General features: G+C 45.0%; 1 protein-coding gene across 2 annotated transcripts in view; it reads left to right on the forward strand.

The window, feature by feature from the left end:
• Positions 1–22,245, forward strand: part of glg1a (golgi glycoprotein 1a) — a 137,882-nt gene that overhangs the window by 51,380 nt on the left and 64,257 nt on the right. For both annotated transcript variants that reach the window (XM_070897849.1, XM_070897850.1), the window contains exons 2-4: positions 9,776–9,808; positions 10,789–10,875; positions 11,565–11,780. In XM_070897849.1, the coding sequence (XP_070753950.1) occupies positions 9,776–9,808; positions 10,789–10,875; positions 11,565–11,780 (336 nt within the window). The remainder of the gene's footprint in view (positions 1–9,775; positions 9,809–10,788; positions 10,876–11,564; positions 11,781–22,245) is intronic.

Here is a 22,245-nt window from a genome sequence, read left to right on the forward strand (position 1 = left end):
CTGGAGTATCGTGTCCAATTCTGGGCACCACATTTTAGGAAGGATGTGAAGATCTTGGAGAAGGTGCAAAAAAGATTTACGAGATGATTCCAGGAATGAGGGATTTCAGTTATGTTGATAGACTGGAGAAGCTGGGGATAGAATCATAGAAATTTACAGTACGGAAGTAGATCATTTCGGCCCATCGTGTCCGCGCCAGCCTACTTCCACTTTCCAGCTCTTGGTCCGTACCCCTGTAGGTTAAGGCACTTTAAGTGCACATCCAAGTATTTTTTTAAATGTGGTGAGCATTTCTGCCTCTACCACCCTCTCAGGCAGAGTTCCAGACCCCCATCATCCTCTCCTATCTCCTAAATCTCCCTCCAATTACTTTAAATTTACGCTCCCTGGTTCTTGACCTGTCTGCCAAGGGAAACATGTCCTTCCGATCCACTCTATCCAGGCCCTTCATAATTTTATACATCTCAATCAGGCCTCTCCTCAGCTTCCTCTGTTCCAAAGAAAACAGACCCAGCATCTCTAATCTTTCTTCATAGCCAAAATTCTCCAGTCCAGGCAACATTCTTGTAAATCTCCTCGGCAACCTTTGCAGTGTAATCACAACTTTCCTGTAATGTGATGACCAAAACTGCACACGGTACTCCAGCTGCGGCCTAAGCAGTGTTTTATACAGTTCAAGCTCCTTGCTCTTGTATTCCATGCCTCAACTAATAAAGGCAAGTATTCCATATGCCACCTTAACCACCTTATCTATCTGGCCGCCTACTTTCAGGGATCTGTGGACCTGCTCTCCAAGGTCCCTTTGTTCCTTTAGTTTCGTACCATTTAATGTGTATTCCCTTGCCTTAGACCTCCCCGAATGCATTACCTCACACTTAGCCGGATTGAATTCCATTCGCCATTGTTCTGCCCACCTGACCAGTACATTGATATCTTCCTGCAGTCCGCAGCTTGCTTTCTTCATTATCAACCACACAGCCTATTTTAGTGTCCTCTGCAAACTTAATCATACTCTCAATATTCATGTCCAAGTCATTGATATATACCACAAAAAGCAAGGGACCCAGCACTGAGTCCTGCGGAACCCCACTGGATACAGTTTTCTAGTCACAAACACCCATCAACCATCACCCTTTGCTTCCTGCCTCTCAGCCAATTTTGGATCCAATTTGTCATGGGCCCCATGGGCTTTTACTTTTGTGACCGGCCTGCCATGTGGGATCTTATCAAAAGCTTTGTTAAAATCCATATACACTTCTTCATATGCACTATGGGTTGTTCTCCTTGGAACAGAGAAGATTGAGAGGAGATTTGTTAGGTGTTCAAAATCATGAGTGGCTGGACAGAGTAGATAGAAAGAAATTTTCCCATTGGCAGAAGGGTCGAGAACCAGAGCAAACAGATTTACGGTGATTGACAAAAGAACTGAAGGTGACGCAAGAAAAAAGTTTTTTACGAGGCGAGTGGTTAAGATCTGGAATGCACTGCCTGAAAGGGTGGTGGAGGCATACTCAATTTTAGGTCAGGCTGTATCTGGAGCAAGGAAGAGTTAACATTTCAGGTCAATGACCTTTCATCAGAATGAAATGAAAGGTCATAAAAGGGTTCTCAAGAAAGGTCTTTGGCCTGAAACGCTATCTCTCTCTCTCTCTCTCTCTCTCTCTCTCTCTCTCTCTCTCTCTCTCTCTCTCTCTCTCTCTCTCTCCTCAGATGCTGCCTAACCCGCTGAGTGTTTCCAGCATTTTCTGTTTCAATTTTAGTAGTTGATACAGAATTGGTTCATTAATTTGGATCTGTTCAATCTATTTGGTGGCTTCCCCATCCTAGCTTTCCAGAGAGTGACTGGGATAGGAAAGAATCAATCACCCACTTAATTTGGGAAGTGTGTTGTGTGAGATGTCTGCCAATCAGAATGACTATTTCACAATGGCAGCCCTGTTTGATGACGTGACTAAGCTGCACATCTGAATAGAATATACAAGATAGGTCTTGGGATTTGAACAGATTTTCAGTGGGCACCTGAAGAAGGATTAGGTAATTTGATTCTGGTTATGGTATTGGCCTACCTACAGTCCAATATAACTGAATTAGCAAATCCAGAACACATCGAGGCCACTAGCTATTGGGGATGGAAAGGATTGCAATGGTGGAGGGAGCACGGATATACAATGTGTAGAATTTAATTTGTCCTTCATATTGCTGATTAGTGGTGTCTGAAGAGTAAGTTGGCAATATGTAAGGATTAGTAAATCTCCACACCTTTTTAAAGTGAAATTGTTTTTGGACTGATTCTTTATCCAGTAATTATGAAAGACTGTTGAATTTAATTGCCTGCATTTTGTGATCCATGGCGGATGAATGGCACCAATCGTTCATTATACTTGCTTTCGATGGGCTTTTGCACTGGAAATCCATTTTAGTGTAGCTCCTTTTACAGGGGATCTGGGACCTCTATAAACCAGACAAGCAACTGTGTCTCTCCTGAACCAATATCAGATTGAAGAATTCTTAATAAGCAGTGCAGAGTCAAAACCAGGAAGAGTAAGTTAGAATAGTTAATTCAGTGCCAAATCATGTGCAGAAAGTGAAATAAAGAGGGAGGAAAAGAACGATGGAATTTAGAGAGCGATAAGGAACAAAGAAAAAGCAAAAGAAATTACATTTAAAACAAAATCTCCCAACAATTAAAATCTGGATGAGACCCATACTTGTAAAACTTAATTTTCAATACCTGAGTGGTTGTTTGGCAGTAATTAAGGCTTATCACAGCATTAAAAATGTGCTTGCTCTAGAGTGGACAAGCCGTAACTTTTTCTAATTTATTGGGTATCTAGTGGGTAAATACCGCAACTTCATGCATCCACGTGTTTGAATGCTGAGTCTCGGCGAGTAGTGCCGCATCTGGAAGAGCAGGGCAGATTGGACTGCAGCTTCCTAATTTCCATGTTTAACTGCGCATGTGAGGTTGCTGGAAGTTGCTGTTCAATTTACTCTAACTGAGCGCTGATATAGCCTCACCTTGGGCCCAAGTTTCCACATGATTTGCGCCTGAATTTTAGGAGCAACTGGTGGAGAACGGGCTATCTTAGAAATTGCAATTCTCCACTTTTTTTTCTGCAGTTCTAGTCAGGTAGAAGTTCTACTTTGGAACAGAATTTTTTCTTCAAAAGGGGGGCGTGTCTGGCCACTGACGCCTGATTTGAAAGTTTCCACAGTGAAAACGTACTCCAAACTAAAGTAGAATGGAGCCGGTGAAGATTTTTGTAGAACTGAAAAAACCTGTTCTACACATTAAAAAATCAGGCGCAGGTTACAAATTAGGCGTCCAGAATGAGGTGGAGAAAGCCGTTCGTGCCCCTGAGCGGGAGGGGAGGGGGGGGGGGGGGGGGGGGGGGGAGGAGAAGGGAAAGCGAAAGCGGTTTGTTGCCGCGGAGGAGAGGGAGGGGAAGGAGACAGCGGCTTGTTGCCGTGCAGGGGAGGGAGGGGAAGGAAACAGCGGCTTGTTGCCGTGGAGGGAGGGGAAGGAGACAGCGGCTTGTTGCCGTGGAGGGGAGGGAGGGGAAGGAAACAACGGCTTGTTGCCATGGAGAGAGGGGAGGGAGGCGACGGAGACAGCGGCTTGTTGCCGCGCACAGGAGGGGAGGGAGGGGAAGGAGAACGGCGGCTTGTTGCCGCGCAGGGGAGGGGAAGGAGACAGCGGATTGTTGCCGCGCAGTGGAGGGGAAGGAAACAGCGGCTTGTTGCCGTGGAGAGAGGGGAAGGAGACAGCGGCTTGTTGCCGTGGAGAGAGGGGAAGGAGACAGCGGCTTGTTGCCGTGCAGGGGAGGGAGGGGAAGGAAACAGCGGCTTGTTGCCGTGGAGAGGGGGGAAGGAGACAGCGGCTTGTTGCCGTGCAGGGAGGGGAAGGAGACAGCGGCTTGTTGCCGTGGAGAGAGGGGAGGGAGGGGAAGGAGACAGCGGCTTGTTGCCGCGCACGGGAGGGGAGGGAGGGGAAGGAGACAGTGAGAAGGCTGCAAGTGCTGATGGCAATGTGATTTTATTAAAAAATGTTCAAAAATTAAACAGCTACAAAGAACTACAAAAATGGCCGAGTGCCAATGTTTTTTTTCACACTGAGCATGTGCGAACGCTCCAACGCGCACACGCAGCGTTGCCGGCAGGAAAAAAACTAATTTAAATAGTACCTGCCCCCTCCCACTTACAAAATCGGCGCGAGTGTAGGCTCCGCCCCCCTGGGCACCGCGCCAAACAGACAAGGAGCTGCAGAACGCTCGAATAGCGCGTTTTTTTTCTGGCGCCGTTTTAGGCGTGAAAAACGGGCGCCCAGCTCAGGGGTGCCCGTTTTTTATCCTGTGGAAACTTTGGGCCCCTTATTTTTACTGCATTTTGGCCTTTGTCTTTCCAACTCAATTCACAAAGCCTCAACCGGGTGTGTTTATAGGACAGATAGAACGGGCTATGGAAAATTGGCACAAGTCCTTGTGACTCCACATGGCAACACAGTCCAGATCAGCAGATGAGTCCACAGTGAGCCTGGAATACTGGAAAGGAAAGATAGAGGCATCTAGTGACAACATTCCTGCTACATCACAGCCCAGCAGAGCAAATCCAAGCTGATAGTAAAAATGACTTGGAAGCATAATGAATTTACAGTACAGAAACAGCCATTTGTTCTAACTAGTCTATGCTGGTGTTTACACTTCACACAGGCCTCCTCCCTCATCTATACATCAGGCCTCCCTTTAAATGTGTTAATGCTATCTGCCTCTAACATGCTATGCGCCAGCGAGTTCCACATTCTCATCACTGAATAAAGAATCTCCTAAGTTCTTTATTTGGTTTGTTAGTTATCTTATTTATGCCTCCTTGTTCTGGACTCTCCTATAGGTAGAACGTTTCTCCACATCCTTGGCTAACATTAGCCCCCCTCATACTTGTGAAGCATCATACACTCTGGCTTCCTGTGTTGAGTTTCAAGTTCATCTGATGGTTCAGCTCATCATTGATCAATGTCTTCTACCTCAAAACCAAAACTAATATTGGGAATTTCCATCTTGAAAATTGTTTATTAAAGGAATATGGAAAACTGGGTAGCACTGGAATGCATGAGATAATTGGTGATTAAGAAGCTGGCATGAATTCAGCTGCTTCAGATTGTAGCTGAGCTGTAGAGACCTGTAAATGTGTATATGTGGGTGAGGATTGGGGCTGGCTTGGCTGTGATGCCAGCTGAGGTTGAACAGCTTGCCAATATACACAATGCCCATTTTGACATGGCGCTGTTGGGCAGTTGGTGCCTATGAAAGCAGATCCCAAGAAGTTGACACCCTCACTTAGAGGGAAAGGGGAATAAATGGCTGAAAAATGACAAAGACAAATCTTTGGGATTGATATCATTGTCTTGAGATGAAAGACAAGCTGTCCATTCAAGTGTCCTTTTCGATAGATCTGTGGGGTGGGTTTAGCTTTAAAGCTTTTGTGTATTGTGCATGCAGATACTTGTATTTGATATAAACTTCAATGTGCTATTTTTATTTTGATGAATTGTGTGACCTGTGCTGCTTAATTACGCAACAGACTCATTGAATTAATCAGTAGAATTTCCTGTTGGCTGCATTTCTAGTAAGTTGTTAAAGATTGACCAATAAGTACTGCGTTCTTTCTTCCGTGGCTGCATTTCTGAAGTAGACCCATATGCTATTGATTGCACTGAGCATATGATATCAATCCAGATGAATCAGCAACTTGTTTTGCTCATTGTTTGGGTTTAAAATGCTCATTAGTGTATGTCGGATCAATTTTGTACTAGATTGGTGAATTGTTTCAATATATATCTTGTGTTAAAAATGGTGAGTGGTCTCGGCATTCCAGAAGTACTATGTCTTTAGGTAACACTAATCGTAACATTGTGATACTGCGTATAGTGGGGCTTGTGACTGACTGTCGCATAGCGTTAGTCAACTGATCGTTTATCTGTATTCGCCATGTAATACCTTTCATTCATTCCCATGTGATGCTGGACTAATGTATTTACTGTAGCATGGTGGACATCTTTGTAAAGCTAAATAAAGAATACATAATCTGAAATAACTCCCAAGCCAGATATCCATTTCTAGCAGAAGAAAATCTAAGCCTGTATTGACAATGGTAAATCAGCAAGTAGGTTTGACACTATTCTGCCTTAAATGCCACCTGACTACTTCACTGTATCCATGACTGCTGCTTAAGCAGAAACTCAACCTGACTGCCTCCAGGAACAGTGATCACTCTGGTGTGGAAAGGTAGTTAACAGCTGACAGGAGAAATCAACAAGGTGACCATAGCCGTTGAGTGAATAGTCTGGCACTGCACTAATCCTCCTACAGCAAAACGACATCATGAATTGGGAAATTCCTCCTACAGCAAAACAGCTGTATGATCGGAACCCCACTGCAGCACCCTTCCCCTTCCCCCCCACCCCAAGCCCAATGGAGCATACTTTGACAATTGTGCCATCACACCCTCCTTCCCGCACCAATTTGAAAAGTAATTGAACAATAGCTGCTTGGAATCTGCCAGACCCATCAATTGAGCTTAAATGGACCGACCTCTTGCCATATTTTGGCTGTGACTTTGTGAACTGAGTGTCGGATTGATTACTAGTTCACCACAGCACTACAATAACTTTGGTTCAGATCTTTTGAGTCGTGAATAATTGAAACAAGTCTCATCTATTCCAATGAAACACTTTAATAGCTAATAGTAAAATACAGACAAGCAAACACACAAGCCTCACACCTTGTGTCCTGTATTGCCCATTTAAACAGAGGTGATCAGTCTCCGCTCTGGTGTCCTGCTTCAAGTTCCTAACTTGAGGCCCCTGCTTCTCGAGGTGTGCTCCAAGGTTCTCTTTGGTTGACTAGCCTTTTCTTTCTCCTTTTTATATCATTCTTAGACTTGGTCTACATGTCCCAACCTGCCCATGGGGTGACACATGAGGCCAGTCTTCCAGAACATCTTGTGGTAGTCACAAGGCATCTCGGGTTTTCTTTGACCTGATTATGCATCCTATGATTCGATGAAGGTTGACGGCCTTCAACTTTCCGTTTGTTTGCTTTTGATAGTGTGATTATTGCGACTGGTTCCGTTGTGACTTGTCCTGCATATGCGGCATGTCTTGACCCTATAGTGGCTGCAGTATTTTCCACACCCTCCCAACCCTATCTAGCATCAAACAGATGAAGTAGACGAGGCAGCTCCTTCACGGCCTTGGGAAATAATTTTAAAAACTGTTCTCTCTACTTTTGTAGTCTTCATGACCTTCAGATCCATACTGTCCTCTTGGCCAGGGATTAAAGTATGATTGAGCGATGAGGATGTTTCTGGGATGTTAATCCCAGCCCGTTTAATTGGGTTACAGATGTTCTGAAAGAACTTGCTTGATGGGTCAAATGGCACCATCTCACTTGTTCCCTTTGACAGGTGAAAGATAGGCTGACTGTTTAGTAAGAGTCAAATCATGCAATACTTATCGTAAAAGCATTCCTTTGATTTTCTGGTTTTCAGTTGCTAGTATCAAGCACTTCTGTTTATCAGTAAATAGTGTTGCCCTTTGTGGAGCTTCCTTTCTTTATTGGGATAACATTTGATGAAAGCTTTTTTTATTTGAAATGTTTGAATATCAATATTGTTAAAACACGTCTGACCAGCATCACAGCTTTAACTGTCACGCCAACAGCTGGTGACAAATCCTTAGCTTCAAGCAGTGTGTCAGTGGAAGCAGATACACTATTAAAGTTTTGCCGATGACTGCCCTACTTATCACTCTTGAGGCGTGTTTCTCTTCTCACCGAGCAGTTCTAGTTCAGCCTGCATGTGTCTGGGCAACTGCTGCACATAGTTTAATATAAAAATTCAGCATCTGGGACACAGCCAACACTAAATATCCCAGATCTGATCCAAAAGGTATGCATCAGAGAAGGTGGATATCCAGTTATTTTGATCATTATTGCTGTAATGCAGTAAAAGTTGTTCCCAGAAGCCTGTTGATGTGTTGCTGTTGCTCTTTGCTTAATCTGTTTAACCAGGGTAACTCCATTGGGCTGTTATAGTTTGCATCTGCATGGCGCTGTGGCTGGAGCAGTTGCAGCAGGAATTTATTTGCACAGATTTTTTTTTTTACAAGCCTACTTCTAGATGTCTGAATTGTAACTACAGATGGGATGAAGTTCCATCAAACCGGGCACTCACTGCTAATCTTTGCTTTCATTAAACCTGCAGGCCAGGAGCTCCTGCTTACAGTTGACATTTAGCATACCCTTTAAAAATTGAAAGACACTATAATGTATGCACCTGTGAGTATGCTTGCAGGGTTGTAGAGCTGTGGCATTGAGTGGCTTAGCCAGTCACATGATCATAAAATGCCATAAAACCCCAGTCAGTGGAGTCTCGGTCCTCCACGATGAGGCATGCAGTTGTGAGTCTAGTGGATGAACTGGTAATGTGCAGTGTGATTGTTTTACTGTTGTTAATAAACTGACTAGTTCTTAACAGCAATGTGTTGTTACGAATTCTTAAGCAAAGACATTAGACACCCACTAAAAGTTAATGTTTTGGAGGTCCATTTATTTGTTATATATTTAACACAGCAGCACCCTATTAATCAACCTATTTTTAAAAGGGCCACAGTCTAAAAAGAATCCTGCTTTCATTTAAACTGAGATCTACAGTATTCCAGATGTCGAGTTTCCCAATTGCAGTGACTCATTCCTGTTGTCATTCCTGCTGCTCCCATGGAGGGATGGGCAAGACTCGAGATTAATGATATAATATGTAAACATTGCACTAGTTTTGAGAAGTATTTTTTCTCAAAGTTTCCGCTCAAACTATTTGTATTTTGCTGAACGTAAAATCTGGCATGAACCAGCACAATCGGGCAGTGTTTTAGAATGTAATTTTAAAACACATAATTTTGCATTAAAAAAAAAATCAGTGATATGAGTGTGGTAACTTAGTGCAGTTTTATTAATACAGCTGAAAATGGGTTTAACAACAAAAAAAACATTTTTTATCAGTGTCTGTTCCACCACCTGTGAGTAAACCATATTTAAATAGCTGAAAATGACACAAAAAACCACAATAATTTGCTAGTTTCATTGGTGTACAGCAGCCAGCTTCTTTGTAAATTTAAAAAAAGCTTTTAAAAGGTGCCTATTATTGTCCTTGCACCTTTTTTAAAAAAAAGTGTTCCCCTCGAAGGCACGCAAACAAAACAATTAGTGGAAATGCACCATGGTGATTATTCAGTCTGGGGCGTGGCCAGTTTTGTAATCGGGACTGGCTTCTCGTGAGATGTTTTTTAAAACTAACTCAAAAGATCGCGGAAGCTCCATTTGCACTGGATGTAACTATCTTTTGTGCTAGTTTGGCTGATACCTGGCCAATTGCGCTGGAACCCAACTCCTGCCCAAGCTCTTCTTGAAAACTAATCTCATTAGTAATATGCTTTGTGATGAGCGTTCCAATTTGTAGCATTGGGTTTTGTAACGTGCATGGTTCTGTAGACAACTGCATAATGTTTGTGAAAGCTGTTCTAACTTGTAAATTTATACAGCAAAGAGGAAATGAGTTAACATCTGATTTAGGAGAGCAGTTTCTCAGAAAATGTGATTACTAACCCAGCAACTTTGCCCAAGTTCACAGTGTGGAATTCTTCTTGGGGTGTGCATGTTTAATAACTTCTGATTGGCTGATGTATTTAGCAACTGTTGGTAATGTTTATTCTCTTTCTTTACAGGTAGATGACGAAATTTCCTCTGACTGCAACCATGTGAGTAAACAAACTAGTATATTCTGTGCTGCAGGCCCTTGCTCATCCATGTCTAAACTTATGCAAGGTTCTATTGATTTAAGATTGCTATATTATTGTCTTCTTCATCAACTGTTTAATCCTTCCTATTACATTGGGAGGTGATATCGGGAGCCATACTGGTGCGCACGCACAACCATTACTCATCGCCATAGTAATTTAAATGTATGTCCGTCCAATTGCTCAGTTGGTAAATGCAACATTCAACTGAGCCAGTCAGATCAGCAGATCCCAGGTTTATTTCCCATATAAGTTGATCTCAGCCAGTGGAACGATGTGGACACTGCCGGAAAGGGAAAAGCAGTCGGCATTCCCACTCCCGATCATTACCCAGCGACATCTGGTTCAGATAATGCTTGGCGTGGATAGGATTGGGCTCCGTCGTGGTGCCCCACTGTAAGATAGCCAACATTCACCCGATGGGCTCATAGCCAAAGAACAGCCTCTTGTATGAAATAGAGGCAGGCAACCAGGTGAGACATTTGAAGATGATTGGGGTCTGTAGAATTGTATTACCTTGTGTATCTGGGTGAGGTCCTGGAGGGTGACTTTGATGAACTATCTGATGATTCCTTCAGTAGAGGAAAAAGAAAATTGATGGGGAGGAAAGGAATTCTTTAAACTTTCAATTGTACAGTAAATTCAAATTGGAAAGTTATTCACTGACGACTCTGGGGGGCCCCCCTCTGGGCCATTCTCTTCCCCCCCTACCCTCTGGCCCTCTTGCCCTTTAAGCCTCCCCCTCTGGCCTTTTAGACCCCCTCTCTGTGCGTCCCCCTGGTTGAGATACTGATTTTCTTGCTGACATTTTCTGTTGATGGATATCTGGTATTGCACAGGATTTGTTTTAATGATGTAGGACAACTATTTACTTACCTGATACCAGTACTTCTAATGAAATTATTTATCTCAGATCCTCATTTATTCAATCTCTCTTTCAGCTATTGTGGAACTACAAATTTAACCTGACGACAGATCCTAAATTCGAAGCTGCAGCAGGCGAAGTTTGCAAAACTACCCTAGGCGAAGTAAGTAAAGTGTGTCAATCTAGAGTAGCCAATCTCTGCTGCATGATGGATGGAACAAAAATATAGACACTGGCAACATTTTCATACTGAGAATAAAGCACTTTTTAAAACCCAGCTTTCAATATTATCCCTTAGTCTGCTACTCATGGGTTTCTACTGTGGGTTCAAGAATTTCCAGGATTTTGCTAGGTCAAAGCAGTTGTCTAATTTTGCATCTACAGCTTCCCTGCTAATGGGCTTAATTCAGTTATATAGATGAATAAAATTCCTGAAGCCAGTTAGTTCTAACCTTGGGAAGCAGGCTTTGAGTTTCACTCCAGATTTTTCTGTAAATTGTTGTTTCAGCTGTAAGGAAACCAAAGGCTTGACTTCTACCCTCCGAGTCTAGGTGTTGGCCAGTTGTGATCCATCCACAAGATCCACTGTGGCAGTGTGTACCAATAAACAAGATGCACTGCAGCAACTCGCCATGGCTTCTTCGACAGCACCTCCCAAACCCGTGACCTCTAGCACGTAGAAGATCAAGGGCAGCAGGTGCATGGGAACACCATCACCTGCAAGTGATGGGGAAAGCTGCAGCTGGGACCTTTACAGTGATGTCAAGAAACAGAAATGCAAGAGATTTGCTGGATAATGCAACAATATTTATAGTTGTGTTCTCCTCATAATCCCTCCTTTCTCTTATGCAGGTGAAGGAGTGTGCCGATCAGGAGCCAGGGAAAGGCTACATTATTTCCTGCTTGATTGAGCATCGTGCAAACATTACTGAATACCAGTGTCGCCAGTTCATTACCAAAATGACAGCCATCATTTTCAGTGATTACCAACTCATCTGTGGCTTCGTGGACAGTTGCAAGAGCGACATCAATCAGCTTAAATGCGGCAGCATTCGACCTGGCGAAAAGGTACCGCCCTACCTCTGTGGCTAGGAGCGCTAGCCAAGGAGCAGGCTGCAATTGTGGATTGCGGTGCTGACTTTGCAGATTGGGGTTGTCTAGGCTTCATGAAACTGTGGATTGTAAACTGTTACAGCAAGAAAATGCTGAGGCTAAACCATGAACTGTTGGACCAATTTATTCAGGATGAGCTTATTTGTGATTTTCCATTTGTTTGTGTGTGTGTGTTTTTGAAGCTATTTTGAGCTGGAGTATGAAATGTTCTTTGGTATCCAGGCACTAAAAGGTTGAGTGCAGTTTGATCTTTAGTGCCGTCTCCTCTGTTGTCTCTTGGCCTGCAGCTGTTTAATGTAAGGCATCATCAGCCTGTCATTAGGAGCCATAGTGCAGGGAATATGAATGGCAGTAAAATATGCATCTGATGCTACACTTCAGATTGGATTTTCAGTTCTTCCTTTGGATTTACGCCACTTTTTTTTAACCATCTCTGGAGTGAGTTATTGGGCCCAAGTTTCGGGCTGCGCCTAGAACGACACGGCCCCGACCTGGACGCCCATTTTCGCGCCACAAAGTGCGCCTAAAAAAATCTTCCAGATTCTCCGGCTCCCTGCTGGTCCTCTTGGGCCGGGCGCGGTGCAGCATGAGCTGTAGGGGGCGGAGCTAGGTCCCTGCGCTGAAAACAGTGCCGGGACCTCTGCACATGCGCGCTACAGTGGGCGCGCATGTGCAGTAGCTCCAGGCGCCCAAAACTCTGTGGGAGGGGCCCGAAGCACGCAGCCCCTAGCCCTGGCCGAATGGTCTCACTGGGGCTGCGTGCATAAGGCTCCTCCCACGCCCAGCTCCTGCTTCCTCCCGACCCGACCTGACACCGACCCCCCCACCCGACCTGACCTCCCTCCCCCCGCCCCCGACACGAACCGACCCGCTCTCCCTCCCCCGCCCGGACCTGACCCTGACCCTGACCCGACCCAACGCCACCTACCTGTAAATCTGGTGCTGGGGACCGGGTCCTGCCCAAAGTCTTGGGCCCAGCCCGTTCAGCCTCTTCCTCCCTCCCCCTCCTTCCCCTCCTCCTCCTCCTCCTCCTCCTCCTCCTCCTCCTCCTCTAGATATAATTTTGTTTGCTTTTATTGATGTTTATCATTTATTATGGACGATGGCTCTTTATTTGTAAAACCGAAGTCCCCCCCCCCCCCCCCCCCCCCAAATTCCCTACGCCTGATTTGTAACCTACGCCTGATTTTCTAAAGTGTAGACAAGGTTTTTTCGAGCGTACAAAAATCTTCACGTACTCCATTCTAAGTTAGTTTGGAGTCAGTTTTCACTGACGAAACTTTGAAAACAGGCGTAATTGGCTGGACACGCCCCCTTTTGAAAAGAAAATTCTGTTTAAAGTGAAACTGTTCCAACTGACTAGAACTGGAGCAAACTAAATGCCGAGAATTTGAATTTCTAAGATACTCCATTCTACACCAGTTGCTCCAAAAAATCAGGAGCAACTGAGGCCGAAACTTGGGCCCATTGAGAGCACAGGAGGGCATTTACCTTGAATCAATAAACACCCAGCAACCGAGACCCCTGTCTTAGCTGGGACATGACATCCGGCAGATAAGTTCGTCAGTCACGCTGGTGGAATGTGGAGGAATATTGATTAGCTTTAGGTTTCGTTTGATGCTAGTGTTGATCATTGTCTTTCAAGTTTACTTCTGCTCTCTCAAGCTTTTTATTTGACCTAAAGGGGTTGTATCTTAAGGAAACAATTTGGCACATTCCTTTGGGGAGAGAGCGAAGCTATTTGCATCGGTATAAGCACATGATATATTTTGATTTAAGGTGATAAAGCTCAAACTTCTAACGGACATTTTTTTAAATGCTAGATACATTTACGAGGAAGCTAGATAAGCACGTGAGGGAGAAATGAATAGAAAGATATGCTGATGGGGTTGGACGAAGAGGGGTGGGAGGAGCCTTGTGTAGCGTATAAACACCAGCACAGACCAGTTGGGCTAAATGGTCTGTTACTGTGCCATAAATTCTATGTCATTCTGTGATAGTGTGCCTTTGGCAGACATTTTTCAATTTATTTCGAAGCACTTGTTTCAGAAAATGATGCTCCTTTAATGGTACAGTGAATTGTTTGGCCATATAGCATTTCCTTAATTTGAGTAATTTTGAGGGTACAAGTTGAACTTCTCTGGTCTGGGACACACTGGTGCGGAAACGTCGGTGGTTCGACATTAGGTTGCGGAACTGCTGCTTTGCGTGGGTGGCATCCTGGTTTCCCGCACTTCTGGGAAATCAAAGGATTTTAAGGCATGATGAGGTAGAAAGCCCAGGAGAGCAGTGAGCGGTGACCACTCTACAGGTACCGGTAAGCCTAGGCTAGGCGTACGCTTATGTAGGGTGTATCGGTACAGTCATATACTGACCTCCCGTGGTTCGGAAAATTCTCTGTTTCAGCTGCGATCAGGTCCCAAGGGTGCAGGAGGACCAGAGATTCATCCTGTAGTATCCTTACCCTATTTTCTCACACCATATCCCCAGATTGCTGCCTGTGCACTGTAGTTGAGCAGGTGGTGGATCTGCTTCCAGGACTCTGAGTGTTGCTGTGTAATTGGCTGTTAGGAGGCATGCACGAATATCTGAGGTGTGACTGCTGTGGTTAAGTGTCTGACCATGGCTAGGTTCTTCCTCATGGTGAAGTGATTGGGGAATGCATATGCAATTACTTGTGCTCTGTGGGCATACTGCCTCTTCTGTTTAGGTCTCTTAAATAGTTTGCATTTACAAATCTAAGTAGAACCAGGTACCTAGCTGCCTGACTTTAAAAAGGAGGCACTCCAGGGATGGGTGAAGGTGCTGGGTATAGTGCTACACAGATGATATTGTAATAAAGGAACTGCAATAATCATGGGCGATTTTAACCTTCATATTAATTGGACAAAGCAAATTGGCCTGGGCAGCCTCAAGTAAGAGTTCATAGTGTATCCGGGATAGTTTCCTTGAACAGTACGTTGCGAACCAACCAGAGAGCAGGCTATCTGAGATCTGCGACTGTGTAATGAGACAGGATTAATAAATGATCTCTTAGTAAAGGAGCCTTAGGAGTGAGTGACCATAACTTGGTTGAATTTCAAATTCTGTTGGAGGGTGAGAAAGTTGGATCTCAAACCAGGGTCTTAAGCTGAAATAAAGGAGACTACAAAGGTATGAGGGCAGAGTTGGCTAAAGTGGACCAGGAAAATAGATGAAAGTATGGGACGGTTGATGAGCCGTGGCAGACATTTAAGGAGATATTTAATAAATCGCAACATAAATATATCCCAATGAGAAGGAAAGACCATCCGTGGCTAACTAAAGAAATAAAGGGCAGTATCCAATTTAAAAACCAGGGCATACAAATTGGCCAACACTAGTGGGAGGACAGAAGATAGGGAAGCTTTTAAAAGCCAGCAAAGAATGACACAAAAAATGATTAAGAAAGGGAAGATAGATTATGAAAGTAAACTAGCACAAAATATAAAAACAGTAAGAGTTTCTATAGGTACATAAAAAGGAAAAGAGTGGATAAAGTAAATGTTCATCCTCTAGAGGATGAGACTGAGAAATTAATAATGGAGAACATGGAAATGACAGAGATGTTGATCAAATATTTTGTATCGGTCTTCACGGTAGAAGACACAAAACATCCCAATAGTGGATAATCAAGGGGCTATAAGGAGGGAGGAACTTAATACAACCACTATCACTAATGAAGTAGTACTCGGTAAAATAATTGGACTAAAGGTGGACAAGTCCCCTGGACCTGATGGCTTGCGCCCTAAGGTCTTAAAAGAAGTGGCTGCAGAGATAGTGGATGCATTGGTTGTAATCTACCAAAATTCCCTGGATTCTGGTGCGGTCCCAGTGGATTGGAAAACTGCAAATTTTTTTTTAAAAAGGAGGCAGACAAAAAGCAGGAAACTATAGACCAGTTAGCCGAACATCTGTCATTGGGAAAATGCTGGAATCCATTATTAAGGAAGCCGTAGCGGGACATTTGGAAAAGCATAATTCAATCAAGCAGAGTCAGCATGACCTTTATGAAAGGGAAATCATATGTCACAAATTTGCTGGAATTCTTTGAGGATGTAATGAGTAGGGTGGATAAGCAGGAACCAGTGGATGTGGTGTATTTGGATTTCCAGAAGGGATTTGATAAGGTGCCACATAAAAGGTTACTGCACAAGTTAAAAGTTCACTGGGTTGGGGGTAATATATTAGCATGGATAGAGGATTGGCTAACAGAAAACAGAGTCGGGATAAATGGGTTATTTTCTGATTGGCGTCACTAGTGGGGTGCCGCAGGGATCGGTGCTGGGTCCTCGACTATTTACAATCTATATTAATGACTTGGATGAAGGGACTGCGTGTAATGTAGCCAAGTTTGCTGATACAAAGATGGGTGGGAAAGCAAACTGCGAGGAGGGCACAAAATCTGCAAAGATATAGACAAGTGGGCAAAAATCTGACATGCAGTATAATGTGGGAAAATGTGAGGTTATCCCCTTTGGCAGAAAAAATAGTAAAGCAAACTACGATTTAAAGGCAGAAAAATTGGCAAGTATTGCAATAGAGGGACCTGGGGCTCCTTGTGCATGAAACATAAAAGTGAGTGTGCAAGTAATCAGGAAGGCAAATGGAATGTTGGCCTTTATTGCAAGGGGGATAGAGTATAAAAGCCGAGAAGTCCTGCTTCAACTGTACAAGGTATTAGTGGGGCCACACGTAGAATACTGCGTGCAGTTTTAGTCTCCATATTTAAGGAAAGATATACTTGCATTGGAGGCTGTTCAGAGAAGGTTCACTAGGTTATGAAGATAGGTTGGGTTTATAACATTGGTGTTCAGAAGAATGAGAGGTGATCTTATCAAAACATATAAGATAATGAGGGGACTTGACACGGTCGATGCAGAAAGGATATTTCCACTCATAGGGGAAACTAAAACTAGGGGACATAGTCTCAATAAGGGACCACCCATTTAAAACTGAGATGAGGAGAAATTTCTTCTCTCGGAGGGCTATAAATCTATGGAATTCTCTGCTCCAGATTGCTGTGGGGACTGAGTCATTGAATATATTTAAGACGGAGATGGACAGATTTTTGAGCGATAAGGAAGTAAAAGGTTGTGGGCAGGGAAGTAGAACTGAGTCCATGATCAGATCAGCCATGATCTTATTGAATGGTGGTGCAGACTCAATGAGCCAAATGGCCTAGTCCTGCTCCTATTGTGTTCTTATGCTGCATTTTATAAAATGGATGCCTTTTATGCAAAGTCTGCTGCTTGGTATTCAGTAAAGCTATTATTTTTCAGATTGCAGACACTTTGGATTTAAAAAAAAAATTTATTTGAGTGGTGGTCGCCAACCGTCAATATGTGTAAATTGATCAGTATTTTGCGGGGTTGGGTGTTCAATTGGACCAAGAAGGAAGCCATGTGGCAAATATGTAAGCCATTGCTGGCTGATGCCATTTTAGGACTTTGCAATTGTAATTATTATTCCCTTTTTGTCAGAATGCGTGATGTTTTTATACCTAGAGTTCAGCAAAAGAAAAAAAAATGAAATATAATTTAAAATTTCATCCTTTGATATTCCTGGGTTCCCAAATATATTTGACTGAATCTGTTGTGTTCCTAACACAGATGAGACTGCATACAGGGAGGTTAAAGTAACAGTGACCTCAGTCTTTATTAAGACACTCCAGAGTGAGGAACAGGCCTTAGGGGCCGGCTTATATACTGTGTGCTCCCAAGGGATGCTGGGATCCCTTGGGACTTCAGGGGATGCGCTCCCTGGTGGCAGAATATGGGAATTCATGTTTACAGAAACACAACATCACTCCGCGCCCCCCCCCCCCCCCCCCAAAGTCAAAGTGAAAACTATTTACAAGGTGAGGCGGCTGAGAGCTTTTCTTTCCCTGGTGGACCACCTCGGTACAAATGTCTGTTCTGGTGTGTTGGCTGTACCCTTGCTGGGCTGGCATATTGTTAGCCCTGCAGGGCAGCTGGGTGAGCCTGGCCTTGTTGGGCGTGATGGGTTCAATTTCCTGGTCCGGGGTGGTGTCGTTGATCCTTTGGGTGTGTTGTGGGCTCTCAAAAGGTGGTGTCTGCTGTGGGTTGTTCAGGGCCGTTTGTGAACCGCAGCCTCGTTTGGTCCAGGTGCTTTCTGCAAATTTGTCCATTTTCTAGTTTGACTACAAACACCCTACTCCCTTCTTTAGCTATCACCGTGCCCGCGATCCACTTGAGATCATGTCCATAGTTTAGCACATAGTGTCATTCAGATCAATTTCCCGTGACAGTGGCGCGACCATCGTTTACATTTTGTTGCTGCCACCTGCTCTCTACCTGATCATGCAGGTTGGGGTGAACCAGAGAGAGTCTGGTTTTGAGTGTCCTTTTCATGAGTAGCTCAGCCGGGGGCAACCCTGTGAGCGAGTGGGGTCTCGTGCGGTAGCTGAGCAGTACTCAGGACAGGCAAGTTTGGAGTGAGCCTTCTGTGACTCGTTTAAGGCTCTGTTTGATTTTGTACTGCCCGCTCTGCCTGCCCATTGGAGGCTGGTTTAAATGGGGCTGAGGTGACATGTTTGATCCCATTGCAGGTCATGAATTCTTTAAATTTGGCACTGGTGAAACATGGCCTGTTGTCACTGACCAGTATGTCAGGCAGGCCGTGGGTGGCAAACATGTCCCTCAGGCTTTCAATGGTGGCGGTGCTTCCCGACATTATTTCACATTCAATCCATTTTGAAAAAGCATCCACCACCACCAGGAACATTTTACCGAGAAACGGGCCCGCATAGTCGACATGGATCCTCGACCATGGTCTGGAGGGCTAGGACCACAAACTTTAATGGTGCCTCTCTGGACGCGTTGCTCAACTGAGCGTACACGCTGCATTGCCGTATACAGGACTCTTGTCAGAGTCGCTACCGGGCCACCACACATGGGATCTGGCTATTGCTTTCATCATTACTATACCCGGGTGTGTGCTGTGGAGATCCGAGATGAATGTCTCCCTGCCCTTTTTGGGTAGCACTATGCGGTTACCCCACAACAGGCAGTCTGCTTGAATGGACAGCTCGTCCTTTTGCCGCTGGAACGGCTTGATTAGCTCTTGCAATTCAACGGGGATGCTGGCCCAGCTCCCATGCAGTACAAAGTTTTTTTTTTTAACAAGGGACAGCAGAGGATCTTGGCTGGTCCAAGTCCTAATTTGGCAGGCCGTGACAGGTGATTTATCATTTTCAAATGCTTCCATGACAATCAACAAGTCAGCGGGCTGCGCCACCATCAACAGGTTTGCAGGCTGCGCCATTTCCATCCCCGTGGTGGGCAATGGTAGCCAACTGAGAGCATCCGCACAGTTCTTGGTGCCTGGCCTGTGGCGGATGGTATAGTTATACGCTGATAGCGCGAGTGCCCACCATTGTATACGGGCTGAGGCATTAGTATTTATCCCCTTGTTTTCAGCGAACGGGCGTATGAGGGACTTGTGATCGGTTTCCAGCTCAAATTTGAGATCAAACAGGTACTGATGCATTTTCTTTACCCTGAACACACGCTAATGCCTCTTTCTCAATCATGCTGTAGGCCCTCTCGGCTTTAGACAAGCTCCTGGAGGCATAGGCGACAGGTTGCAACTTCCCCGCATCGTTAGCTTGTTGTAACACACACCCGACTCCATAAGACGACGCATCAGATGTTAGCACGAGTCTTTTACACGTGTTATACAATACAAGCAGCTTGTTAGAACATAAAATGTTTCTGGCTTTCTCAAAAGCAATTACATGTTTTTTTTTTTTTTCCCCATACCCAGTTCTCACCTTTACGCAGTAACACATGTAGGAGCTCTAAGAGGGTGCTTAACCCCGGTAGGAAGTTAGCGAAATAGTTGAGTCCCAGGAACGACCGCAGTTCCATGACGTTCTGTGGCCTGGGCGCGTTCCTGATAGCCTCTGTCTTGGCGTCTGTGGGCCAAATGCCGACGGCCATGATCTTTTTCCCCAAAAACTCCACTTCTTTTGCCATGAAGACACATTTCGACCTCTTCAGCTGCAGCCCTACGCGATCCAGTCGCTGGAGGACCTCTTCCAGGTTTTGTAGGTGCTCGACGATGTTCCGACCCGTGACCAATATGTCGTCCTGAAAAACCACCGTGCGTGGTACCGACTTGAGTAGGCTCTCCATGTTTCTCTGGAAGATCGCTGTAGCTGACCGAATTCCAAACAGGCATCTGTTGTAGATGAACAGTCCCTTGTGCGTGTCGATGCAGGTGAGGCCCTCCAGCTCCTGCGTCATGTAGGCTAGAGTCAGGTCGAGCTTGGTGAACGTCTTGCCTCCTGCCAACGTCGCAAATAGTTCGTCTGCCTTAGGTAGCAGGTATTGGTCCTGTAGCGAGAAACGATTAATAGTTACTTTATAATCGCCGCAAATCCTGACTGTGCCATCACTTTTGAGTACTGGAATAATCAGGCTGGCCCACTCGCTGAATTCCACTGGGGAGAAGATGCCCTCGCGTTGCAGCCTGTCCAGCTCTATTTCCCCACTTTCCCTCATCATGTGAGGTATGGGTTGTGCCTCTGGGACCAAGTCGATCCGCACCTTCGCCCCGGAAAAGTTTCCAATGCTTGGCTCAAAAAGGGAAGGAAATTTGTTCAGAACCTGGGTACAGGAGGCCTCATCGACATGTTATAGCGCTCGGATGTCATCCCAGTTCCAGCGTATTTTGCCCAGCCAGCTCCTTCCAAGTAGTGTGGGCCATTGCCCGGGACAATCCAGAGTGGCAGTTCGTGCACTGTGCCCTCGTAGGTGACTTTGACCATGGCGCTGCCCAGGACAGTGATGAGCTCTTTGGTATACGTTCTCAGTTTCGTGTGGATGGGACTCACGGCTGGTCTGAGTACCTTGTTGCACCATAGTCTCTCAAACATCTTTTTACTCATGATGGATTGGCTAGCGCCAGTGTCCAGTTCCATGGCTACGGGTAAGCCATTCAATTTTACGTTTAGTATTATAGGTGGACATTTCATCGAAAATGTGTGCACCCCGTGTACTTCAACATCTGCCTCCTCTCCGGCTCGAAATTGCTTTGATCCACCATGGACCGATCTTCCTCTGCCACGTGGTGGTTAGCAGGTTTTGCAGAGCTTGCAGCTCGTTTGCAAGCTTGGAGGTGCCCCATTGTTCCACAGCTCTTGCATACATACCCTTTGAAGCGGCATGAATAGACTGAATGGAAGCCTCCACAACGCCAACAAGGTGTGAATTGTCTTGCATATTCATCCTTTATTGTGGACTCTGAGTCATCTGGGTCACCTGGGGCCTGCTGGCAGTTGCAGACTCGTGGTTTCTGCCCTGTACATTTCTGCTCGCAAACACAGTTCCAGTAAATTTATGAACATTGCTAGCACTTGTGTGCTGAGAGATTTGTTTGGTGTTATCACTAGTGGACATAAACGCCTGTGCTATCGCAATGGCCTTGCTGAGGGTCGGTGTCTCTACAGTCAAATGTTTTCGTAGGATGGTCTTGTGACCAATGCCCAGTATAAAAAAAGTTTGAGCATTTGCTCCAGGTAGCCATCAAACTCATTGTCCTGCAAGTCACCTTAACATAGCTTGCCACTTCCTGACCTCCAGATCGCTGGCACGTGTAGAACCGATATATCATCATCAGCACGCTCTCCCTTGGGTTAAGATGCTCCTGAACCAGTGTACACAGCTCCTCATACGACTTATCTGTGGGTGTCACCAGAGGCAGAAGATTCATCATGAGGCTGTCGGTCGGTGCTCCGCAGACAGTGAGGAGGACCGCTTTCCTTTTTGCAGCGCTTCCTTCTCCGTCCAGCTCATTGGCTACAAAGTACTGGTCTAGCCGTTCGACATAGGCTTTCCCAGTCCTCACCCTCTGAGAACTTCTCCAGGATGCCCACAGTTTGCTGCATCTTTGCGTTGGATTTGTATACTCGTCGCCAGTTATTGTGTTCCTAACACAGATGAGACTGCACACAGGGAGGTTAAAGTAACAGTGACCTCAGTCTTTATTAAGACAGGCCTTAGGGGGCCGGCTTATATACAGTGCTCCCAAGGGATGCTGGGATCCCTTGGGACTTCAGGGGATGCGCTCCCTGGCGGCGGAACATGGGAGTGCATGCTTTACAGATACACAACAGAATCAGCAAGCTATGTGATTTGCGATCTGTTCGAAGTAGTGATTGTCCAGCAGACAAATGAGTGCAATGCATCCATTAGTAGTTTTTTTTGGCTGTGTAAATAAAAAATAAATTGTGTACATATTCTACTCTAGTGTTGGAAAGCTCCTGGAATCTGATCTGAGTGTTGAATACTCATTAGAATTTTGAGCCACAATGCAATTCCTTGCCATTCCACAGATCAGTATTGCCAACAATAGCCTGTGGAGCCATGTGATCTGT

Source organism: Pristiophorus japonicus, chromosome 13 (genome assembly GCF_044704955.1).
Source record: "Pristiophorus japonicus isolate sPriJap1 chromosome 13, sPriJap1.hap1, whole genome shotgun sequence".
Taxonomy (NCBI): Eukaryota; Metazoa; Chordata; class Chondrichthyes; family Pristiophoridae; genus Pristiophorus; species Pristiophorus japonicus.